This window comes from Primulina huaijiensis, chromosome 10, assembly GCF_012295235.1.
Source record: "Primulina huaijiensis isolate GDHJ02 chromosome 10, ASM1229523v2, whole genome shotgun sequence".
In the NCBI taxonomy this organism is placed as follows: Eukaryota; Viridiplantae; Streptophyta; class Magnoliopsida; order Lamiales; family Gesneriaceae; genus Primulina; species Primulina huaijiensis.
Genome location: NC_133315.1, coordinates 15,722,212 through 15,744,127, shown reverse-complemented (window position 1 = coordinate 15,744,127; position 21,916 = coordinate 15,722,212). Strand labels below are relative to the sequence as shown.

General features: G+C 32.9%; 2 protein-coding genes across 5 annotated transcripts; both read right to left on the bottom strand.

Annotated features, from left to right (window-relative positions):
- Positions 1 to 106: 106 nt before the first annotated feature.
- Positions 107 to 5,376, bottom strand: LOC140986228 (serine/threonine-protein kinase PBL34-like). 3 transcript variants are annotated; one of them, XM_073454324.1, is made up of 7 exons: positions 4,471 to 5,376; positions 3,437 to 3,774; positions 3,209 to 3,344; positions 2,394 to 2,530; positions 2,186 to 2,309; positions 1,343 to 1,856; positions 107 to 295 (listed from the first exon to the last, which is right to left on the bottom strand). In XM_073454324.1, the coding sequence occupies exons 1-7, from the start codon at positions 4,673 to 4,675 to the stop codon at positions 271 to 273; spliced, it is 1,479 nt and encodes a 492-aa protein (XP_073310425.1). In that variant the 5' UTR covers positions 4,676 to 5,376; the 3' UTR covers positions 107 to 270. The 3 variants fall into 3 exon arrangements, with proteins under 3 accessions (XP_073310425.1, XP_073310426.1, XP_073310427.1); XM_073454325.1 differs by lacking the exon at positions 107 to 295 and adding an exon at positions 1,131 to 1,261; XM_073454326.1 differs by lacking the exon at positions 107 to 295 and adding an exon at positions 1,131 to 1,229 and having other exon boundaries at positions 4,471 to 5,375.
- Positions 5,377 to 15,189: 9,813 nt separating this feature from the next.
- On the bottom strand, positions 15,190 to 19,505 carry LOC140985753 (homeobox-leucine zipper protein HAT7-like). 2 transcript variants are annotated; one of them, XM_073453667.1, is made up of 5 exons: positions 19,213 to 19,505; positions 18,758 to 18,826; positions 16,388 to 16,480; positions 15,903 to 16,288; positions 15,190 to 15,741 (listed from the first exon to the last, which is right to left on the bottom strand). In XM_073453667.1, exons 3-5 carry the CDS (start codon positions 16,458 to 16,460, stop codon positions 15,379 to 15,381), a joined length of 822 nt encoding a protein of 273 aa, XP_073309768.1. In that variant the 5' UTR covers positions 16,461 to 16,480; positions 18,758 to 18,826; positions 19,213 to 19,505; the 3' UTR covers positions 15,190 to 15,378. The 2 variants fall into 2 exon arrangements, with proteins under 2 accessions (XP_073309768.1, XP_073309769.1); XM_073453668.1 differs by lacking the exons at positions 18,758 to 18,826; positions 19,213 to 19,505 and adding an exon at positions 16,564 to 16,607.
- Positions 19,506 to 21,916: the final 2,411 nt, after the last annotated feature.

Here is a 21,916-nt window from a genome sequence, read left to right as displayed (position 1 = left end):
TTTCAGTTAATGTTCTTTTACTTCTATTGCTTGAATAAACTCGTGTGCTGCTGTGTAATTAGTTGGAAACTCGAAGTCTCTTTATTTTTGCCTCTGCAAAGTGTACAAGACAATTTGTACAATGCAATAATTGATAATGAGCTGGAAAATGTCTATCTCAAGTACACAACATCTAATAAATATAAGTAAGATGAATTTGTGTTTCAAACAAGATAAGTTCTTGAGTCGACTTAGCAAGATGATCCTTCTTGAAAATGCTAGAAGGCCAAATCAAAGTTCCTCTGATAATCCAACTCTCTGTTTTGTGTGAACCAAATCCATAAATTAAAGAACTAATACGATGAAATATGATCTTGAATTCAGAACAAAACGGACGGACTACACATAACTCTTAAGAAATTCATTGGATATTGTCAACAGAACTTATCACTTTGAATCGTCCAACTCTCTGTTTTGTGTGAACCAAATCCATAAATTAAAGAACTAATACGATGAAATATGATCTTGAATTCAGAACAAAACGGACGGACTACACATAACTCTTAAGAAATTCATTGGATATTGTCAACAGAACTTATCACTTTGAATCGTCCAACTCTCTGTTTTGTGTGAACCAAATCCATAAATTAAAGAACTAATACGATGAAATATGATCTTGAATTCAGAACAAAACGGACGGACTACACATAACTCTTAAGAAATTCATTGGATATTGTCAACAGAACTTATCACTTTGAATCGTCCAACTCTCTGTTTTGTGTGAACCAAATCCATAAATTAAAGAACTAATACGATGAAATATGATCTTGAATTCAGAACAAAACGGACGGACTACACATAACTCTTAAGAAATTCATTGGATATTGTCAACAGAACTTATCACTTTGAATCGTCCAACTCTCTGTTTTGTGTGAACCAAATCCATAAATTAAAGAACTAATACGATGAAATATGATCTTGAATTCAGAACAAAACGGACGGACTACACATAACTCTTAAGAAATTCATTGGATATTGTCAACAGAACTTATCACTTTGAATCGTCCAACTCTCTGTTTTGTGTGAACCAAATCCATAAATTAAAGAACTAATACGATGAAATATGATCTTGAATTCAGAACAAAACGGACTACACGTAACTCTTAATAAATTCATTGGATACTGTCAACAGAACTTATCACTTTGAATCGTAGTTTTCGTTGAACGAAATCTGCTGAGTTTGTCAAAGACCGCACCAAAATTGTATTAACAATATTCAACTCAGCAAATACAATATTTTTCCTCGAGTGAAAATAGGTGCTATTGCAAAAAAAATGATCAGAGAGAGGCTGGATAATCTTACGATTTTTTAGGATTTGGTGATTGGAAAGATTGGAACTGGTTATATGGAGAGGCATAAGAGCGATTTTGCATGGAAGGGATTCGAGTTGGCTGTGCATTCTTGAGCGAACCAGGTTGCAACCTAACTCCATTTCTTGCATTTATGTTGACATTGGCGGCCCGAGCAGCATAAATGGCCTGGAAATAAGAAGAGGAGCATGCCATGTCTTTCAAATTAGGCAGTGGTTCAAGGGCTTCAACAATTTCGCTCATTTGAGGTCTAAGTTTTGCCTCACGGCTAAGGCAACGAGCAGCCAACTGCACAGCTCTCTGTGAACCTTTTATTGAGAATCGACCTTCAAGACGTGGATCAATTAGCCTGTAGAATCTTCGCCTTTCCCCTAGATATGGTCTTGCCCATTCAACCAAGTTATGCTCTCCATTAGGCCTGGTTTTGTCCATTGATCTCCGTCCAGACAACAATTCGAGTAGAACCACCCCGAAACTGTAAACGTCACTCTTTGCTGTCAAATGTCCTGAAATTGCATAGATTATCGAGTAAGCTAGCTATGAATTTTCAAACATAATAAATAACAAAACGAATTACTAAAGATAAAGATGTACAATGTTTATTTTTCTTTTACATGGTCCAATCGTAAAATCATCACCTTTCATGCTTTTATTGGACCAGAAATAAAAAAATTGAAGGAGTTATATCTTCAAATCATCCTGTTATCCCCATAATTCAAACATTGAAAGGCATTCAAAGTCCTTTCTTCTCCGAGTTCAAAAGGACTCTTAATTCTCAAGTAAAAGATCAAGAAAAATGTATTAGGATTTCACAAGGGAGGAGTAACATGCTCACCGGTCATCACATACTCAGGGGCAGCATAGCCATATGTTCCCATCACACGAGTAGATACATGTGTCTTGTCTCCCTCGGGAGCATCTTTTGCAAGTCCAAAATCCGAAAGCTTTGCATTGTAATCCTAGATTAACAAAAATAAATGATAGGGTGTCAGAATAAGCAAAAGAAATACACCTTCAATCTACTGAGGATATCTTGCCACAACCGCATCTAGCAGGATATTAGAAGTTTTAAAATCTCTATATATCACTGGTTTTTCAGCTTCTTCGTGAAGATAGGCAAGGCCCTTCGCCGCACTTAGTGCAACTTTCATTCTTATAGACCAAGGAAGAGGCAGAGACCCTGCATTACAGGGAATACATCATATACTGTTACTAAAGATATAAAGGCCAGGTGACAGAAGATAAGCTATCAAATAAAAATGTCTCTCAAATATATACCGATTGAAAAGTGAACTTCAAGATTGAGGATATAGGAAACAATGGAAATAAAGTCAGAAAGTAGTGATTTTGCCAATATTAGCATTCTTAGAAAATGGGGAGAGGTCACCAAATGCTGACATGCAAACACTTTTGCTCCAGTGACCAGTCAAATATTACATGCATTTGAAGAATTTAACAAACAATATTGTAGCATCAGAAATTCCACGGCAACCCTATCAATCTAAAAGTGCAAGAATGTATATCCATTTCAATCGTTGCTGTACTTACATGGTCGTAGACCATCAGTCATAAATACCAAGAGTCTATTCTAACAAAGTAGACAGTGTTAAAGAAAAATGAAATTTTTCAACTGATTGCCCAGTTATAGTTTCTCTTAATATGCACACGAATAACCTGATAGTATCATCTATACATTGTGTCAATACCGGAATAATAGTTTGTATTAGCCACTTGAAACAAAAATTCAATCAACAATGAAGCTCTATGTGTCATAGATACAGCTATGCCTGATTAATCCTATTCCCAAAACAGCAACAGTAAACGTATACAAATTTTGGAGAAGAAACCAAATGCATACTCTGGAACAAGTGATTCTCCAAGCTTCCCCGAGGCATGAATTCATAGACCAGGAGTCTTTGGTTATCTTCTATGCAGTAGCCTATCAATTTAACCAAATGCGGATGGATGAGCTCTCCGAGATAATTTACTTCAGCCTATCACATAAGAATGATTTACAATTAAAAATATGTGGAAAATTTCAGACGTAAAATGCATAAATCCTGCTAAGAAAAAAGTAATTTCATACCAGCCACTCTTTGTGGCCTTGAAGTCCATTGTGGTTGAGAGTTTTCACAGCAACAGCAAGGCCTGTGCCAGCTTTCACTGGTGTGCTGCCATTTTCATTGACCCAACCCTTGAAAACACAGCCAAAGCCACCCTCACCAAGGAGGTTATCAGGCCTAAAGTTCCTTGTGGCCAGTTTCAATTCGCTATAACTGAACTTACGAAGCTGAGAAGCTATTTTCAGCTCCTTATCTATTTTAGGTGTTGATGGGATACTTTCAATATTGCTGTTTGTTGAAGATGATACAGCTCGAGCAACTGGTAGGCATCTACTAGAATCATTAGTAGATTCACTTTCAGCTGTCACACACAAAAAAAGTCATTGCTTAAGTGCTTATAAATTCAAATTGTGAACGGAGCAACAAATGGTAGTTCTAGGAATATATCCTGAAAATGAAAGTCGAGTCTGGTGTAGATGTGCACCACAAGGATGCAATTTGAAAATTCCTTTTATGCTAATCTTTGCATTCTTTCAGCATAATCTTGCCACTCACTGGAACTCCTAAACACATCCATGTATAGTCTATTTTTCTTAATTAAAAAACACAGAATACAATAACTATATAAAAAATGAATTAATGACTGGTTACTATAAAAAAGCACAAATATACAACAGAGAATTAATTAAAGTTGGACCCCTATCAAGTAGATGGCGCATACAAATATTTCGAAAACAGTGAACTTGGTGAAAGCATCATCAGTTATTGACTCACGGAGAGCTCTCTGGCATCCGTTAAAGAGTAGACAAATAGATCAACAAGATTAAACAACAATCTCAGTAGTATTCAAACGCACTCACACCAGGGAACACTAGACATGTATCTTCACAGTTGACAAGAAGATATGAAAAATCACCACAAAGGTATAATATGGTAACTAATCGTCTCCAACATATTAATTAACACCAATTATAGAGTGAAAGTCAGCACCAACCATCGGCATTTAAGTCACTCGAAACAACACTAATGAAATACGCAATCTACTCCGAGTCCATACCATATTGTGAGCTGGACCCACTAACAGAACTGTCAACCTTGGACCTTGTAGACAAGCAGCTTCCAAATAATCTGAACTTAATCCAACATCTACTCTCCCCACCATCACCTTCTTCATCATCATTTAGTATTTGTTTCCTTGCCTTTGATTTAGACGTGCCCTCATTCATAGTATTCCCATTGATAGTTTCAGGACCTAACCCCATTATCTTCCAAGCCCTAGAGCAAAAATGCCATAAACCAAGAAACGAACACTCAATTTCAAAAGCCCTCCTTTTTAGCTGTGCCCTTATCCAAAGATTCTACTTTTCACATTTTTTTAAGGGCAAGTGAGGTTACCCTCCAATACAAAGATACCAAACTAATCAAATACGACAAACCATTTAAAAAACAAAAAAGAAAGAAAGAAAGAAAGAAACACACAGAAAACTGACAAACCAAAATTTCATCCAACGAACAAGACCAAGACTCTACTTCAAAAATCAAGCCAAGAAAAGAAAAAGACAGGAGCCCAGATGGCAAAAATGGAGTACCAAAGGCAAATTTACTACAAAACTACAATCTCCCGATCACTCAAAAAGCATGCAAACAAACACTAAACCGCTAAAACATGACTACTAAATCCACATTTTCCACATCAAGACAGTCTCCTAGAATGTACATTCAAGATTCAGAAACAACTTGCACGCACTCTCGCACACCCTCACCCCCTCACCCACAATGCACTCCAAATTTCAAATCCTTACACAAAAAACAAAACGGTATATTATATAGTGTGAGCCCATCGTTAAAGACTGGTTCGTCAAAAAGAGAATGGGGACACGAGCTGTTGTCGAGGCAGAGCAAAGTTAAGTTAGCGTGGTGTACAATGCGTGTGAGACAAGGGTGGGGAGGAGAGAGAGAAACGTGCGTTTTTGCGTGAAAAGGAGAGAGACTTGGCATGAATAGTAGAAAGCAGAGAAAAAGTGCTCACAGGCTGTGATACAATAAACGCCAAAGTAGGATATCATTGGTTGTTGATGTGGCCCCGCGTGGGCGAATTCTCGTATTTGATTGGCTAGTGAGTAATTTTGTATACAGTGATGGTAATTATTGCACTGTCTCCATACTTTTTCTAGGATTTACTGTTATTGGATTAGGATTTTCCTTTTTTGATTTTTCGTCACCTAGCCAATTTATATATATATATATATACACACACTGATTTTCCTTTTTTGATTTTTCGTNTTATTATTTTGGTTCTTATCTATAGTTGAATGTTTTTACTTTTTGTTTTACAAAATAAGGTGGACCGACCCACATTCCGATAAGTTAGGGTAAGCTTTTCATATAAAATTCAAGGAATCTATTTTAGTTTGGCACAAATATTATTTTTCATAATAATTATGAATCAAGTCAATCCGTTTTACGGATAAAATATATTATCTTACAAAATATGTACTCTTAATTTGGCTACACATGGTTGAAGATGCTCATGATATGATTACCTTTATCTAAAACCATCAATCAAAATTTGAATTTTCATGTGATAACTTATAATTTATTATTTGACATTAAAAACATAAGTTTGAGATGAAATATCATGTTTGAGATATAATTGTAAAAAAAAAAAAAAATTCCCCAATTTGAAAATAGAAAAGAAAAAAAAATTCGAATGTTCTCCTTAAACTTTTCATAATAGATATGAATCGAGTTGACACATTACACGAATATAAACCAGCGACACACGCAATGCGAATTTAAAAAAAAAATATAATTTTATGTTGTCTACCGTGAATTAGTTTGAACATGTCTATATTTACACCGTATTATTAAAAACCAGGTAATTAGAGATTGAAAAAAAAAATTCTATTACGATATTACTTATAGTTAATCTAACACTATCGAATTTGATTCTAATCGTAAAAATTTCTTCAACAACTCTCAAAAAATACAGAAACGCTAAATAATGCATGTGCACAGGATTAGCAATCACTTTTTATTTAGGCATGAAATACTAATTGGCATTACTGATTTTTTTTTTTCAACAAAATTGTAATCATCAAACTAGAAAAGCTCAAGACCCTTAAAACAATTGAAAAAAAAAATTAGACTCATAAAATAACAAAAATGAATTTTTTTATAAAATTTAAAATAGAAAAACTATTCAATTAAATTCACTAAAGATCAAGAATTATTTCCTAAAATATTTATATTTATCTAGAAAACATATTTAATTATAAAAAAACACTAATTCTTAAAGTGGAGCCAATAGCTAGCCATCGGTTGGGTCTACTTAGAGTTCTAAACCATTGGAAGTTTCGAACATATGCACTACTCTATGCGGTTTGGGGCTTATTTGGACTTCTTGCTATGAATTTGGCTAGGGATGTCAATGGGTTCGGGTCTTACTCAGACCCGGAATAGACCCGACCCATATGAAGTGGGTTCGAGCATATTAAATGGGTCATGGGACGGGTCTCGGGTCCAATTTTTTAGACACATCTGGTTATGGGGTGGGTCATGGGTCCTATAATATCCGCCCCATATATGTGGATATAAATTGATGTGCTCGCGAAGATTGTTGTGAGGTGAGGTGGAAGGTAAATAAATCATATTTTTATTTTGTTATTGTACTTTCATTTTAATTTTGTTACTGTACTTTCTCTCTTTAAATTACATTTTTTTACGATTTTAATTTACAGTTTTATTTTTTTCAAAGTACTTTCTCTCTTTAATTTTGTAAGTAATTCTTCAATTAATTCACCAACTTATCCCACCATTCTTGATAAAGAAGAAGATGATCCTGAAGAATGTGTCTGAAAGATTGCTTACTCGCTGATTTTACATTGATCTGTTTAAGTTCTGTTATGAGTTATTTTTGGGGATGTCAAGACTTTTTTTTTGGAGAGCTTGTAACTCTTTTTTTTATGTAATTCATTATGTCGTGAAAATGCTTTGTTTGTTATTATTAAGTGTGGTAGAAGACATGAATTAGTTTTCTATTGTTTTGTATTTAGAGGCTTGTTTGTTTCATAATCCAGTCATGTGATGAGAAGATTATTGTTTTCATTTTAAAAAAATTTGGGTCTCAGGGGTCTAGCGGGTCTACTAGTCCCCATTTCGTATTCGGGGTGAGGTGGGTCCGAAGAATATTTAATCGGGGTGAGACGGATAATGTGTCAAAGCTTTCTTCATGAGACGTGTCTTGGGTTTAGCCATACCTACTTCATTGACATCTCTAAATTTGGCCCAACGATGAACCAATTACAGCAAGTTGTTTTCATTTTTAAAAAAAACAGCTATTAAATTTCGAAAAATATAAAAAAGTTTATTACACGACTTAAAATATGTTTGAAAGAATTTATGAACTCTAAAAATCAGCTTATAAATTGTTTTAGAGTTTATAAAATTTTATAATTTGTTTGATAAAAAAAGTTGCAAACAACTTATAAGTTGTCAAAATAAATTCTTTGACTGCTCATAAGCTGTTTAAAAAAAAGTTGAGATACCCTAATTTTTTTCAAAAATATCTTATTTTAACATTTTCATTCTCCAAAATATCCTCATATATCTTGTTAAATTCTCATTTTATCTCCTTGTTTGTTTTTTTTCTTTTTTTTCAAATTTAAAATAAGGTTTTGTTATATGTATTTATTAGGATACACCAAAAATTAAAAGCACAAAATAGAAAAAGTACAAGAACAAGAATACAATATTCTCTTAGTTATTATATAAAAAAGAGAAAAAAACAGGGATACATCATATATTTGACTGGAGGTGGTTGTATTTCTTAAAAAGAAAACACTACAGTAATAACATCATAGTTATAATAAATTATATAGTAGCAAAAAGAGAAAAATAATTTAAAAAATGATTTTTTTTTTTTAAAAGAAAAACCATTCCCGAAGCAGCAGTCTGAAATCTGATTCTGTTTCTTTGCGTTCCCATCTTATTGGCTTCTTCCCACCGGAATCTGTGTTACGATCTTTCTTCTCCCTTTTTTTTTTTTCATATTTAATTATTCCAAAATTTCCAAAAAAATAAATTATTATTTTAAATCGTGACTGAAAGTGTTTTGTTTAACATAATGTTAAGGATTATAGGTATCATATATAAATGTTGTCTTGAATGTTGTGACATCTTGTAACAACATGTAATAGAATAATATGACACACAAATAAATAACTTTAATTAAAAGTAAGACAAATATAATTACACACTTATAATCATTAGAAAAGAAATGTAGTTTACAAAAATAATACTAGTAAAAACGAAAAACTACATTTCTTAACAAGTCAATGAAATAAATTGCATCATAAAATATCAATAACAAAAATGACTAAAACATTAGAACACAAATCTGTGTGGCCAAAATTCGGAGCAACAAAAAAATTCTTCAATCAACATTTTATATAGTTTTGGCTTCAAATGTCTCCAACACATCACAACAACATATTGAAACAACGATGCTTCGTCTATTCAAGTTCTTCAGAAAATTCTCCTGAGCTATATATATTCTCTCGTATCTCAATCGTGTCGCTTCTATATAGTGAAAAAATTATTCTTCAATATATATAGACTTGTGTTGTTCTTGATAAGATTTCTTGAATAGATTCTTACATGAAAAATAAATTAATATTATAATTGGGAAAAAAATCTTTTAATTATTAAAGATCAAATCTAGAGTTTAAGAAAAACAATATTTTAGAAAGAAAAAACTCTTATGAAAAATCTAATAAAAAATGAAAAAATAATTTTAAGGAATATATGAGATAAATTGAGTTTTGCAAAGTAAGTGTTGGGGAAGAAGTATATATGAGGCAAAAAACGATGGCAATGAAATGAGAAAAATTACACACTGGAATTCACTTGATATCAATTACTTCTGAAATGAAAATCTCATATACATATGCTATTTATAGAAAAGGAATATAAAGTAAATAAAAACAAATAATTTATCCATTAAACCACTAATCTAATGATCCTACTACGAGGCCCACTAAATCTTAACGTCCACTAAATCTTAATCAAATTGACTAAGTAATGACATATAAATTCAATAAACTTTGACTCATTCTTCAATACTCCCCCTTAATGCTCTAAAGTAGACAAATTTCTCTTTTGGTAAGGATTTTGTCAATATATCTTCCGGATGCTCACGAGTGTTATAATATTTCAACATTATCTCCTCTTTTGCAACCTAATCATGAATAAAATGAAAACGAATATCGATATGTTTCTTTCAAGAATGAAATTCCGGATCTTTTTGTCATAAAGATTGTTGCTTTGTTGTCATAAAAAATATCAGTTGGTCCTTCTTGTTCTTGTTGAAGTTCAGCTAATATTTTTCTCAACAAAATGACTTGACATGCTGCTGCATTGGCTGCAATATTCAGCCTCTGAGGAAAATAATGCTATTGTGCCTTGCTTCTTTGAGCTCCAAATGAATGCTTCAGACCCAAGAGTAAAAATACTTGCTGAAACACTTTTTCTATCATCCAATGAACTCGCCCATTCATTGTCAGCGAATCAATATAATCAGAATTTGGGAACTTTTGAGTACCAAATTCCATAATCCATGGTTCCAGCGATGTAACATAAGACCCGATTTGCTGCTTCAAAATGAATCTTTGAAGGATGTTGCATAAACTTGGAAATCATACAAACATGGAAATCATACCAACAGAAAATGCAACATCGGGTCGAGTGTGTGTTAGATAAATCAAACCTCCAACCAAGTTCCTAAACCTTTTTGCATCATCCATCTCTACTCCATCTTCATACTGCAATTTTTCATTGATATTTATTAGTGTGGCAGTAGGTTTACAATTTATCATGTCAAATTTCATAAGAAGATCATTTCCATTTTTTGTTGAGAAATAAAAATCACATATTCTGCTTGTTGAACTTCATGTCCAAGAAAATAATGTAGTAAACTCATGTCTGACATTCTGAACTCATTCATCATAAGTGTTTTAACACTACAACAAAAATCTTATTTAACAACACATCAAAGACAATGGTTTTAACAAAAACCGTTGTCTTTTTACTTTTAACAACGGTTTTAACAAAAACCGTTGTCGTAGCCTAAAAAAATCCGCTCAAAGACAACAGTTTCTTTAAAACCGTTGTCTTTGATATATCTACGACAACGGTTTTTAAAAACCGTTGTCTATGAGCGTTTTTTTTTGCCTACGACAACGTTTTTTAAAAACCGTTGTCTATGAGCGTTTTTTTTGGACTACGACAACGGTTTTTAAACTGTTGTCGTATAAGCGTTTTTCTTCAAGCTACGACAACGGTTTGTAAAAAACTGTTGTCTTTCAACTGGTTTTTCTACAAATTTTGTTGTCAATATTAGATTTTGCGACGGCCTAAGTAAAATCTGTCGCTAAATTTAGCGACGGTTATACTATACCGTCGCTAATTTAAATATTGCGACGGTTTATGTATACCCGTCGCTAAAATTTGCGACGGTTTTAAGTAAAACTGTCGCCGATGTAGATATAGCGACGGTTTTCCAAAAACGGTCGCTAAATTTAGCGACGGTTTTTGTATAACCGTCGCTACATTTAGCGACGGTTTTATTAAACCGTCGCCGATCTATAATTAGCGACGGTTTATATTTAACCGTCGCTAAATAAAGCGACAGTTCTTATAAAAGCGTCGCTAATTTTAAATCGGCGACAGTTGAAAAAATAACTGTCGCTAATTGCGACGGTTTAATCAAAACCGTCGCAAACTGTCTATAAATATCCCAACCCTCAGTCCATTTTCTACCCTACCACTTCACAACACTTAAAATTTTTCTCACTTACACAATTTTCATTTCGTTTTTCTCTTTAAAGATTAATAAATTTTTACCACTTCACAACACTTAAAATTTTTCTCCCTTACACAATTTTAATTTCGTTTTTTTTTTTTAAAGTTTAATAAATTTTTAAAATCAAGAATATAATATTTTCGACTGAATTTTTTTTTTATTTTACTGACAAAAATAGCGACGGAAAGTATAAAAGACCGTCGCTAATATTAGCGACGAAATTGAATTAATACCGTCGCTAAATTTAGCGACGGTGTATAAAACCGTCGCTATTTAACGACTATTTTTATTACGACCGTCGCTAATTTTAGCGACGGCTAACGATGATTTCCGTCGCAAATTTATTTGCGACGGTTGTTTAAAAACCGTCGCAAATTGTAACTACAACAACACACCAGAACCGTTGTTTTTTAGCGGATTCTTTAACCACATGACCTTTAACAACGGTTTTGTATACCTACGACAACGGTTTTTCACCGTCATCTTTAGACGTCTACGACAACGGTTTTTCACCGTTGTCTTTGAGCACACCCTTTAACCACAGGGCTTCTAACAACGGTTTTAAAAGGCCTACAACAACGGGGAAAAACCGTTGTCGTAGGCCTTTTTTCTTGTAGTGTAAATTCACCCATAAAAGAGTTAGAGGAGCTTGTGTAAATTATATCATCAACGTAAAGACAAACAATGATAAAATCAATTTTACATTCTTTCTTCACATACAAAGTGAGCTAATTTTCACTTTGCATAAAATCATTTTTCTGGAAATGTGCATCAATTTTGCTATAAGATGCCCTAAGAGCCTGCTTTAATCCATAAAGTGAATTTGTCAACCTATACACTTTGGTTTCTTTGCCTTCAACAATGAAACCTTCTGGTTTTGTTACATAAACCTCATCTTGCAAATTTCCATTTAAAATTGTAGACTTCACATCAAATTGATACGCATGCCATCGTAATTGAGTAGCCAATGCCAAGATAATTCTCACCGTTTCAAAATGAGCTACCCGAGAAAATGTTTCTTCGAAATCAATGCCATATTGTTGTGCATATCCTTTCGCCACTAGATAGGTTTTGCTTTTGTATGCTACCATCTGCACCAAATTTTATTTTGAATACCCATTTAAGACCAATTGCAATTTTTTTCTTCCGTTAAATCCACCATCTCCCATGTATCATTCTTTTTAATTGATGCAGTTCTTCCATCATTGCGCTCTGCATTTTTTTCTCACCTGCTTTTTCATAGAAAATAGGATCTGAAACAATAAGAGCAAAATGACATGATTCATATATATCATTTAAAGATCTAAATTTTCTTAGCGGTATCTCATCCGAAGAGCTTTGACATTGCGATGTGCGGGGAGAATTTGATGATGTTGAAGATGATGAAATTGGTGAAGTCATAGAAGAACTAGTTGATGAATTTGTTGAAGTTGGCTCTTGAATTTCATTTGAACATATTTCATTGACCCAAAAAACATGTTCCTGCACTTTCTCAATACAATCCCAACTTATATTTTCATCAAATACTGCATCTCTTCTCACCAAAAAATTTCTATTAAGAGGGTTATATAATCTATATGTCTTAGATTGAGTACAATAACCAATAAAAATGTATTTTTTTCAGATTTCTCATGAAGTTTTTGATGAACTTGAGAATTCACCATAGCATAAGCTATACAAATGAAAACTCTTAAATGACTTGCAAACGGTATTGTGCCACATCAAGCTTCAAATGGAGTTCGATTCATGACAGCCTTTGTGGGAGAGATATTCAATAAATATATTGATATTAGCTTCAGCTCAAAAATCATTTGAAAGCCATTTTGCCTGCAACAAACTTCTTGTCATCTCTAAATGCAATTCAATTATTCTGTTTGGCAACACCGTTTTTCTCTGTAGTGTAAGGAGTTGTCAACTGCCTATGAATGCCATTTACTTCACAAAAAAATCAAATTCTTTGGACACGAATTCTTCACCTCTATCCGTGCAAAAAACTTTGATGCTATACTCTCTTTTTTCTCAACTTTAGCTTTAAAGTGTTTGAATTTCTCAAATGTTTCTGACTTGTTTTCCAAAAAATAAACCCAACTCATGTGAATATAATCAATAGTAAAAAGCAAGAAATAACGATTCCCACCAAAATATTAGGTCTTCATAGGCCCACATAAATCACCGTGAATTAATGGACATTTTGAAGCTCTCCAAGCCTTTCTAACAAGAAAGACTTTTTGGTTTGTTTTTCATATATGCACCTTTCACATAAATTGATAAAACCAATTTTAGGCAATCCAAGAACCTTACCTTTATCACTTAATAATTTGAGGCCTTTGACATTGAGATGCCCATATCACAAATGCCATAGGATTGAGTCATCTTTTTCATCGGCAACAAGCACAAGATTCTCCATGCGTGAGACTTCCAATAGGAATAGGGGTGTCAATCGGGTCGGGTTTCGGGTCAACCCGCGATTTTTTTCCCAACCCGAACCCGAAGCAACCCGAAAACCCCCAACCCGAACACGAACGCGTCTAACCTGACTCAACCCGTATAACCTGCCTAACTCGAATTTTATTTATTTATTTTAAAAAATTAATGAAAAAAATTCGAAAAAATAAAAAATAATAATAATATTTTAATTTAAACACATAATAACAAAATTTTCGATTTAAATTTGAAAGTTTTATTGTAGAAAATTAAAAATATATTTACTAAATCAAATAAACAATAGTTAAAAAAAATAAAAAAAAAAAAAAAATTTTTCGGGTCAACCCACGACCCAACCCGAAACCCGTCTAACCTGGCACTAACCCGAACCCACCCAACCCGAACACGACCCGAACCCGGAAAACCCCAACCCGAACCTGATTTTTTTTTGTTTTGGGTCGTGTCGTGTTGCATTTTGACACCTTTAAATAGGAACATTCTGTTCGACATCATGTTAATGTTGATTAACGTATTTCCGGAATTCTTTTCTCTAATGATACATGCACCATTTCAAAAAAAAATAGAATAACCACAAGCCATTAATTGTCTCACACTAAGCAAATTATATCTCAGGTACAAACTGAACATTTTGCAATAACTTTACATTACAATGGACGTGGTTTCAATGCTTACTACACATTTCCCTTCAACTTGTACATCTTTGTCATTCCCAAGCTGAACATTCACTTTTTGTGTCTCATCAAGTTCTTTAATCATTGATTTTGTACCCGTCGTATGGTTTGAGCAACCGCTATCTACAAACCACACACTACTCGAATTATTGTCAGTATTAGAACGAGCCATAAAAAACTAATTTCATTTTCTGCTGCGTAATTCACTTGCTGATCTTTGTTTGGACAATAAGCTTTAACCGCTATCTACAAACCACACACCACTCGAATAATTGTCAGTATTAGAACGAGCCATAAAAAACTAACTTTTCTCTTCATTTTCTACTGCGTAATTCACTTGCTGATCTTTGTTTGGACAATAAGCTTTTACATATCCATATCCCTTGCATTGATAGCATTGTAATTGATACATATGATATGTTATTTATAGAAAAGAGCGTAAAGTGAATAAAAACGAATATTTTAACCACTAAGTCACTAATCTCATGATCCCATTATGAAATCCACCAAATCTTAACCAAATTGACTAAACAGCGACGAATAAATTCAATAAATTTTGACTCATTCCTCGATAGCAAGACACGTCTCTTTTCAGTGACTCTTTTCGTGTACAGTATAAATTGCCAACTAGAAAGATTTCGATAATTTCAAAGTTAAATTTGGAGCAGGAAGGGATCTTGTTTCTCTATGCAGATTATGGCCCATGACAGATCAGTATCGACCCTACTGATGTATGACATATTTTGTTTTATATTTTGCATGTAACATGTATCCTATTATTATATACATTGATGCATGATTGGATCATGATATGATACAGTGATCAGATCATATTTATATATTTGAATGACAGCCACCAAAATATATAATTATAAGTATATTGTAACAAGAAGAATAAGAAAAGGAAAAAATAAAAAACAGTATGAATTTAAAAAACTTTTGGCAATTTTGACTTCTGACTTTCACATGGCGCAGCAGATCAAGAAATTTATTGATAGTTCTGTTGTTGTTCGTGCCATGGCCAAAACTCTTGGCTTTCCTCGATATTTCCAAACATGTTGAAGATTTGTTGGTTCGATGAAGGGGGGTGATGATCATTGTTTATCTTGTGATTTTGGAAGTAATCGGGTAGATTCGGTGCTGAAATCTCCATCGGTGACGGGAAAATGATTACGTTTTTGTTTTTGTTGTTGTTGATACGAGTGTACAATGTGTTGTCTGCTGATGTTCCGTTGAGGTTAACTTCATTATAACTGTTGTCACTTCCATTACTCCAACAGGCTTCATTTTCTTTGTTCAAGTTAATGGCAGTTGAGACATTATGGGGTTCTTTGCTTTTCAAGGCAAATAACTGCAATAAAACAGTAATAACTAATTTTAATTACCAACTTGATTTAATTATCTTGACCAACAATTAAAGATCATATGGTTGAGTACAGTATGACATTTGAAAGTTACTTACCAAATTCGTTAAATCAAACTTTGACAAGTTAAAAAGAAAATGAAAAGAACCTGTGATTGAAGTTTCTTGTTTTGAGACTTGAGAGCATTGTTATCCGATTTGAGTGCTTCGAATTGTCTCTTCAAGACATCATAATCCTTCTCCAACTGCTTAGTCTTCCAACGGGCCCTCCTGTTCTGGAACCAAATCGCGACCTGCCTGGGTTGCAATCCCAAAGCCCGAGCCAACCTCATTTTCCTCTCGGGCTCAAGTTTGTTACCCAATTCAAAGCTCTTCTCTAAGGCCCTCACCTGTTCCAGGTTCAGCCTCCTCTTCTTTTCTCCCAGCATCTGTGACCCGTCGTCCGAAACGTCGTCGTCGGGCTGCGAATCCTCGTCCCGATCGAGCCCGGAAAACGACATGGATCTCCTCATGAAGAACTGGGGTATGCCTGAAACTGGAATTTCCCGAGAATTATATTCGAAACGCACGAAATTTACATGAATATGTTTTCCTTTTCTCCTTTCTTAACAAAATAAGATGTGTAATCAGTTACCATGGAAGCTGTCTTGTGGAGCACAGGATGAAGCTGAGGGCAAATGAGCGCCATCTTCGGGATTTCTGAACATGGATTCTATCTATCTGATTGCTGGAACAAATATATGATGTAAAATTTTCTTGAACTATAAGGAAAAAAATGAGAAGGGTTTGGATTAATTTTAACATTCATACCCGGAATTTGAGAAGAAATTATGGAGATGGAATATGGGATATCTGCCAAGGTGAGATATATAATCTATGTTCGAGAACTGAATGGGGAAGTGATATTTATTGTTTCGAGATTCGAAATTTCTACTCAAATCACAGCTCCAAATATTTAATTAAAAAAAAATCAGTTTTTATTTTTATTTACTGGGAGCTAGTTTGAGTTAAAATCCAAATTGAAGTCAANGGAAATTGACAGAAAATATATAGGCTCGTTTCACTATCAAACACCTTTCAACATCATCGATCCTCCCCAATTTCTTCTACAGTGGTGCCTACGTGCTCTCATTCTCACCAAAATTATGGAAACCTTGTTTTTATTCATTTTTATGGCTTAGGTGTTTAATCTTCTAAATTAATTTATTATCTTAAGAATATATACACGATATATAGTTTTGATATGCTACACACATTGTGCACACTTATGTGAGCACTGATAAGATGACACTCACATATGAAATGTGATGAAACATAGAAAAATTAAACTTCCAATATAAAAGTTTTAGTTGAAATTCATGTCATCCGTGTTTTTCACACAAAAGAAAACTCAATAATGCTTAGAAAATTATACAAATAATTTTGAAATTCCTAGGCTCCCTCGTGTTTAAATAATGACTTCTAACAAATGACATTATAAGATCTCACATATAGTAATATATGCTCTGATACAAACTGTGAGGCCCAATGAGACTTCGTGTTATGATAAAAAAAAAAAAAAAAAAAATTCCCCCGANAAAATTTTTATTTAATTAATTTAAATTATTTACTGGGAGCTAGTTTGAGTTAAAATCCAAATTGAAGTCAAAATTTTTATTTAATTAATTTAAATTATTTACTGGGAGCTAGTTTGAGTTAAAATCCAAATTGAAGTCAAAATTTTTATTTAATTAATTTAAATTATTTACTGGGAGCTAGTTTGAGTTAAAATCCAAATTGAAGTCAAAATTTTTATTTAATTAATTTAAATTATTTACTGGGAGCTAGTTTGAGTTAAAATCCAAATTGAAGTCAAAATTTTTATTTAATTAATTTAAATTATTTACTGGGAGCTAGTTTGAGTTAAAATCCAAATTGAAGTCAAAATTTTTATTTAATTAATTTAAATTATTTACTGGGAGCTAGTTTGAGTTAAAATCCAAATTGAAGTCAAAATTTTTATTTAATTAATTTAAATTATTTACTGGGAGCTAGTTTGAGTTANTTATAATCATCGTTATGCCACTTAATCATCAAAAGATCGAATCTTAAATCTATACCTTACTTATTTACAGATTAGTTACACAAAATAGAATGAATTTTAAATAACACGATTATTTGGTGAATTTGAAATTCATCATAATTAACGTCAAACATTATATAAACATGTAATAGTGAATTTGAAATTCATGGTCTTGCTTATCTAAAACAAAAAAAATACATATGAAATCCATCAATCCAAAATGCAGTCTATTAATATTCCTTTAGTATATATTGATTCCAATTAACAAGTCACTTATTTACACTAAGCTTTCTTATTAGTTTTACCAACTTAGCATTTCTGACCCGTTTTCCTTAAATCATGCAATATTTCATATGGATTCCTTAAATCATTTAAATGACCTAAAATATATTCATTAAATTCATCAAATTCGGATACAGTCGCACGGCTAGTTATGAGACGCGAAGTTGGCATCAGTCCGACCTTGCTAGTTCATCCTATACCTCCAAATGGTGGATGAGACAAAGACGTTGGGTGATATCCCGCGTACCAAATGACGGTGTTTAAGTATCTAATCTTGTATTAATTAAAATTCTAACACTTTGTATTTCATCATCCGGACTTATTAGGAAGTAATTCAAAATATATTCGAAATGAATTCTTAGAGTTTATTACTGTTTCGTCAAGTTTAAGCCTTTGTTTCTGATCATATATTCACTAATTTTTACATAAACTTTCCGAACCTTAATTATAAAGTCCTAATGTCTTTTATCCATCATTCCAACCTACAAAAAATTTGTTAAATCCAAAAAAAAAAAAGAAATAGTGGAACCCAAATTCGAAAGTCAAATTTGAAGGAACCAAAATCTCACAGGCGTCGTAGGCTATATGCCGTCGGACTTGTGACTCACTAAAGTAAAAAACACGACAAATTTTTAAAGTTTGGGAAGTCGATTTTCTCACTTGAGATTAATTTGATTAGTATTTCCAACGCAGGCCTCGCTCGCTCGCTCGATTTCTTCACTGTTATGCCTGAATTTTCAAACCAAAAAATTAAATCAAATTAACACATCACTGACGAATGTAAAATCGGCTCAAAAAGAAGGGAAAAAAACGAGGATAACTTTGGTCAATTTTTTTTTTTTTTTTTTTTACAACTAACTCTCTTAAGTGTATTTGAAAACACGTCAATATGATCAAGTACGATTATTTTTCAAAAACTTAGTTTGATTGAGCTTATATTTTAAAATTTTCCATAAAGAAAAACGTCCCAAATAACTCAATACTTACCACAAATAAGGTTTAGCTCTTGATTAATTTACAGCCAACTCTACTATTTGATCTTTTTGTGCTGTGGTTTCAATCTTTCTTACAACGCCACAAAAAAGTACAATATATCAAAGCGCTAAAGACCTTACCTCTTTGCTATTTCAATTTCCTAGTCACACCACAACTGTTGAACGTCGCCAAGATTTTTCCTCTCAGCAGCTAAGCGAATTCGATAGCGCTTGTGTATAACATCTTGCGACGATGTTAGGCTATTCGGATCGGTGAGGGATTAAGGATCAGGCCGAAATCAGGGATGTACGTAAATTCGTATTAAAATGATGAGCAGAATGCATTAACCCTAGCTGTTCTTCCTACCTCCATTTCTTGAATCGGTGGTCTTTTTTGGCTTGTTTGGAGTGCTAAGACGAGGATAAAACTTTAGTTCTCTTCTCCCTCATGTGTACGTACACACATACATTATATAAGAAAGAAGGTCATGAGGAATTGGGACCATATGGTACGATTATGCATGCAGAGACAAATTTAGTGGTTATGAATTTGGTTAAAATAGCAAAATTGATTATCTTTATTTTTTTTTAAAAAAAAAGTAAAAGTGATTATTTCAGTTGGTTTAAATTGGATTTTTACCATCTAATTAGTCAATATTAGATCTTAGTGATGCAATAGCTTGGCTTATTTAGTTTTTTAATCTTTTTTCGTCCAGGTGCCGTCGACATAGAGTCAAACATTAATGTACTTTATGTCAGTATTTCGGTGAAAAATAACCATTAGAGGAGAAGAAGCCATGTTATTTCACTAATACCTATTTTTGATGATGACTAAATCCAATTTTTAAGCCAACTTACAGGACGTAAATTGCAATTTTGTGAAAAATACTTGGACCTTATTTGCCTTCAACTTGTAAGTCCCTATTTTGCTTCTCGGAACTAGCTCCTAATTATAAAAATAGACTCGGCCAAAATGCTCCTCACCTATATATATGCCAACTCGATTCTCTATATAATATCAATTTTAGAGTGATAGGATAATTAGAGAGATAATGTATAAAATTTGGGTAGATAAAGGACTGTCATGAATTGATGGGTTCAATGGAATTCCCTAAGAAAGCAAACCTATGAAAGTTTGGTGAGACCTAACGTAGCTAAACTTGGAATTGAATTAGAGTGGCACAATATTAACCACCAATGTCTCTCTCATACCCTAAATTATTTTGTTAATTCTTGAAAACTAGGGTTTGGACTTTGGGGGTGATTAATCCCATATATAGGTGGAAATTTGTGTCTTGATGCTTGGAATCTTTTTTATATGTTGTTTTCTTGGAGTCATGAGTATTGTTGACTTCATTCTATCTTACAAAAAGATTATTTACAGTGATGATTGGTAATTTTGGTCATATATATTTAGTTCGTTTTTTTTGGGTGATTATATATGGTCATATATGATCAATGTTTTTCAAATTTTAGTTTTAGTTAACAATCTTTGTATTTTTATTTTATTTTTAAAATTGTGGTCATATTTCCGGCGTCACGTTGAACTAAATCCGAAATGACGCTCACGTGTATAATGTCGCATCAGTATTTTTGTTTGATGAGAAATGACTAAATCGCCAAGAATCATAATACACAATATTAAGACCTAATTTTGATAATATAGATGATCAAATATAAGAAGAAAATGTAGTTTTAATGTCCCGTATTTCGAGTACATGCTATCTATTTAAAAACTACTAATAACATACCTTTTTTTTAATTACTTACATTTACTTTCATACAAAATATATAAGCTGACTTTATAGTTTGAACAGATTCATCCGAAAGAACACATGTTGCTAATAAAAACAAAATTGTAAGGGCGAATATTGCAAGACAACTAAATGTAAAAATATAACTCAAAATTATGAATCATTATCCAACCCACATTTTTACAATTATATACGTGACTTAATNAATCATATTACACATATGTGATTATATTTGCACTTCATTTTAACATTGATCTATGCATATACAGAATGTTCGACTGTCAATGCACGCACACACGCACACGCATAACACATGCGTGAGCGCACACGCGTATACTATTAACGTGTGCGTGCTCGCGCGCATGTGTAGCTTGCCATAACGTCTCCGCCTGGATTTGGCCTAAAATAAGCATATTCACATGGCCTTCTTAGTTGGATGTTCGTGTGTACCCCTTCGGAATCAGGGTGTCTCCTTCAAATACATCTTTTCCTTCACATTCCCATGTGCCCATTGCAAATAAATGGTAATCTCGTCAACCTAATGCATACTAAAAAAATAGATACTGGTTTATATTGAAGCAAAGACAATTAAAAAAATAAAATTGATGCTAATTAAAATTTTTTTTAGACAAAAAATCTTTGTATATATCGTACTGTTTTGGGGGTATAAAAATGTCAATTAATTGTATCAAGTTAATAGTATTATCTTGAGCTGTATAGGTTAGTTTGGATCACAAGTTGACTTCAGAACAATTGTTTTTAGACAAAAGATCTTCTATTGATATAATATTTGTCAGATAAGTACTGAACCAAACATGTGAAATATAGGTAATTAGAGTCATCGTGGCCGTATAATATTGAAAAATATTTCATGAGAAGAATTTTAGATAATTTAAACAACTTAAAATGTTTATATTTTATTTTTAAAAAAAATTGCAATATATATTCATGCTGAAAATAAAAATCTCATGCTTGTTTGCTCAATAACCTCAGGTGACCAAAAATTTTGATCGCTTGTTTATTTATCTTCACCAAATCGTTGCGTTAACTACAACAAAAAATGCTTATGGTGACATTCATAAATGTCATCA

What these genes read in the sequence shown, in the direction of transcription:
- LOC140985753 (XM_073453667.1), bottom strand. Translation starts at nt 16,460, where the DNA reads ATGTTCAGAAATCCCGAAGATGGCGCTCATTTGCCCTCAGCTTCATCC. An exon ending in TCCACAAGACAGCTTCCATG is followed by an intron (nt 16,289 to 16,387) that starts GTAACTGATTAC and finishes GGGAAATTCCAG; the next exon opens with TTTCAGGCATACCCCAGTTC. An exon ending in ACAAGAAACTTCAATCACAG is followed by an intron (nt 15,742 to 15,902) that starts GTTCTTTTCATT and finishes GTTTTATTGCAG; the next exon opens with TTATTTGCCTTGAAAAGCAA.
- LOC140986228 (XM_073454324.1), bottom strand. Translation starts at nt 4,675, where the DNA reads ATGGGGTTAGGTCCTGAAACTATCAATGGGAATACTATGAATGAGGGC. An exon ending in GGAGAATCACTTGTTCCAGA is followed by an intron (nt 2,531 to 3,208) that starts GTATGCATTTGG and finishes CCTGTAATGCAG; the next exon opens with GGTCTCTGCCTCTTCCTTGG. An exon ending in CCCTGAGTATGTGATGACCG is followed by an intron (nt 1,857 to 2,185) that starts GTGAGCATGTTA and finishes ATGCAATTTCAG; the next exon opens with GACATTTGACAGCAAAGAGT.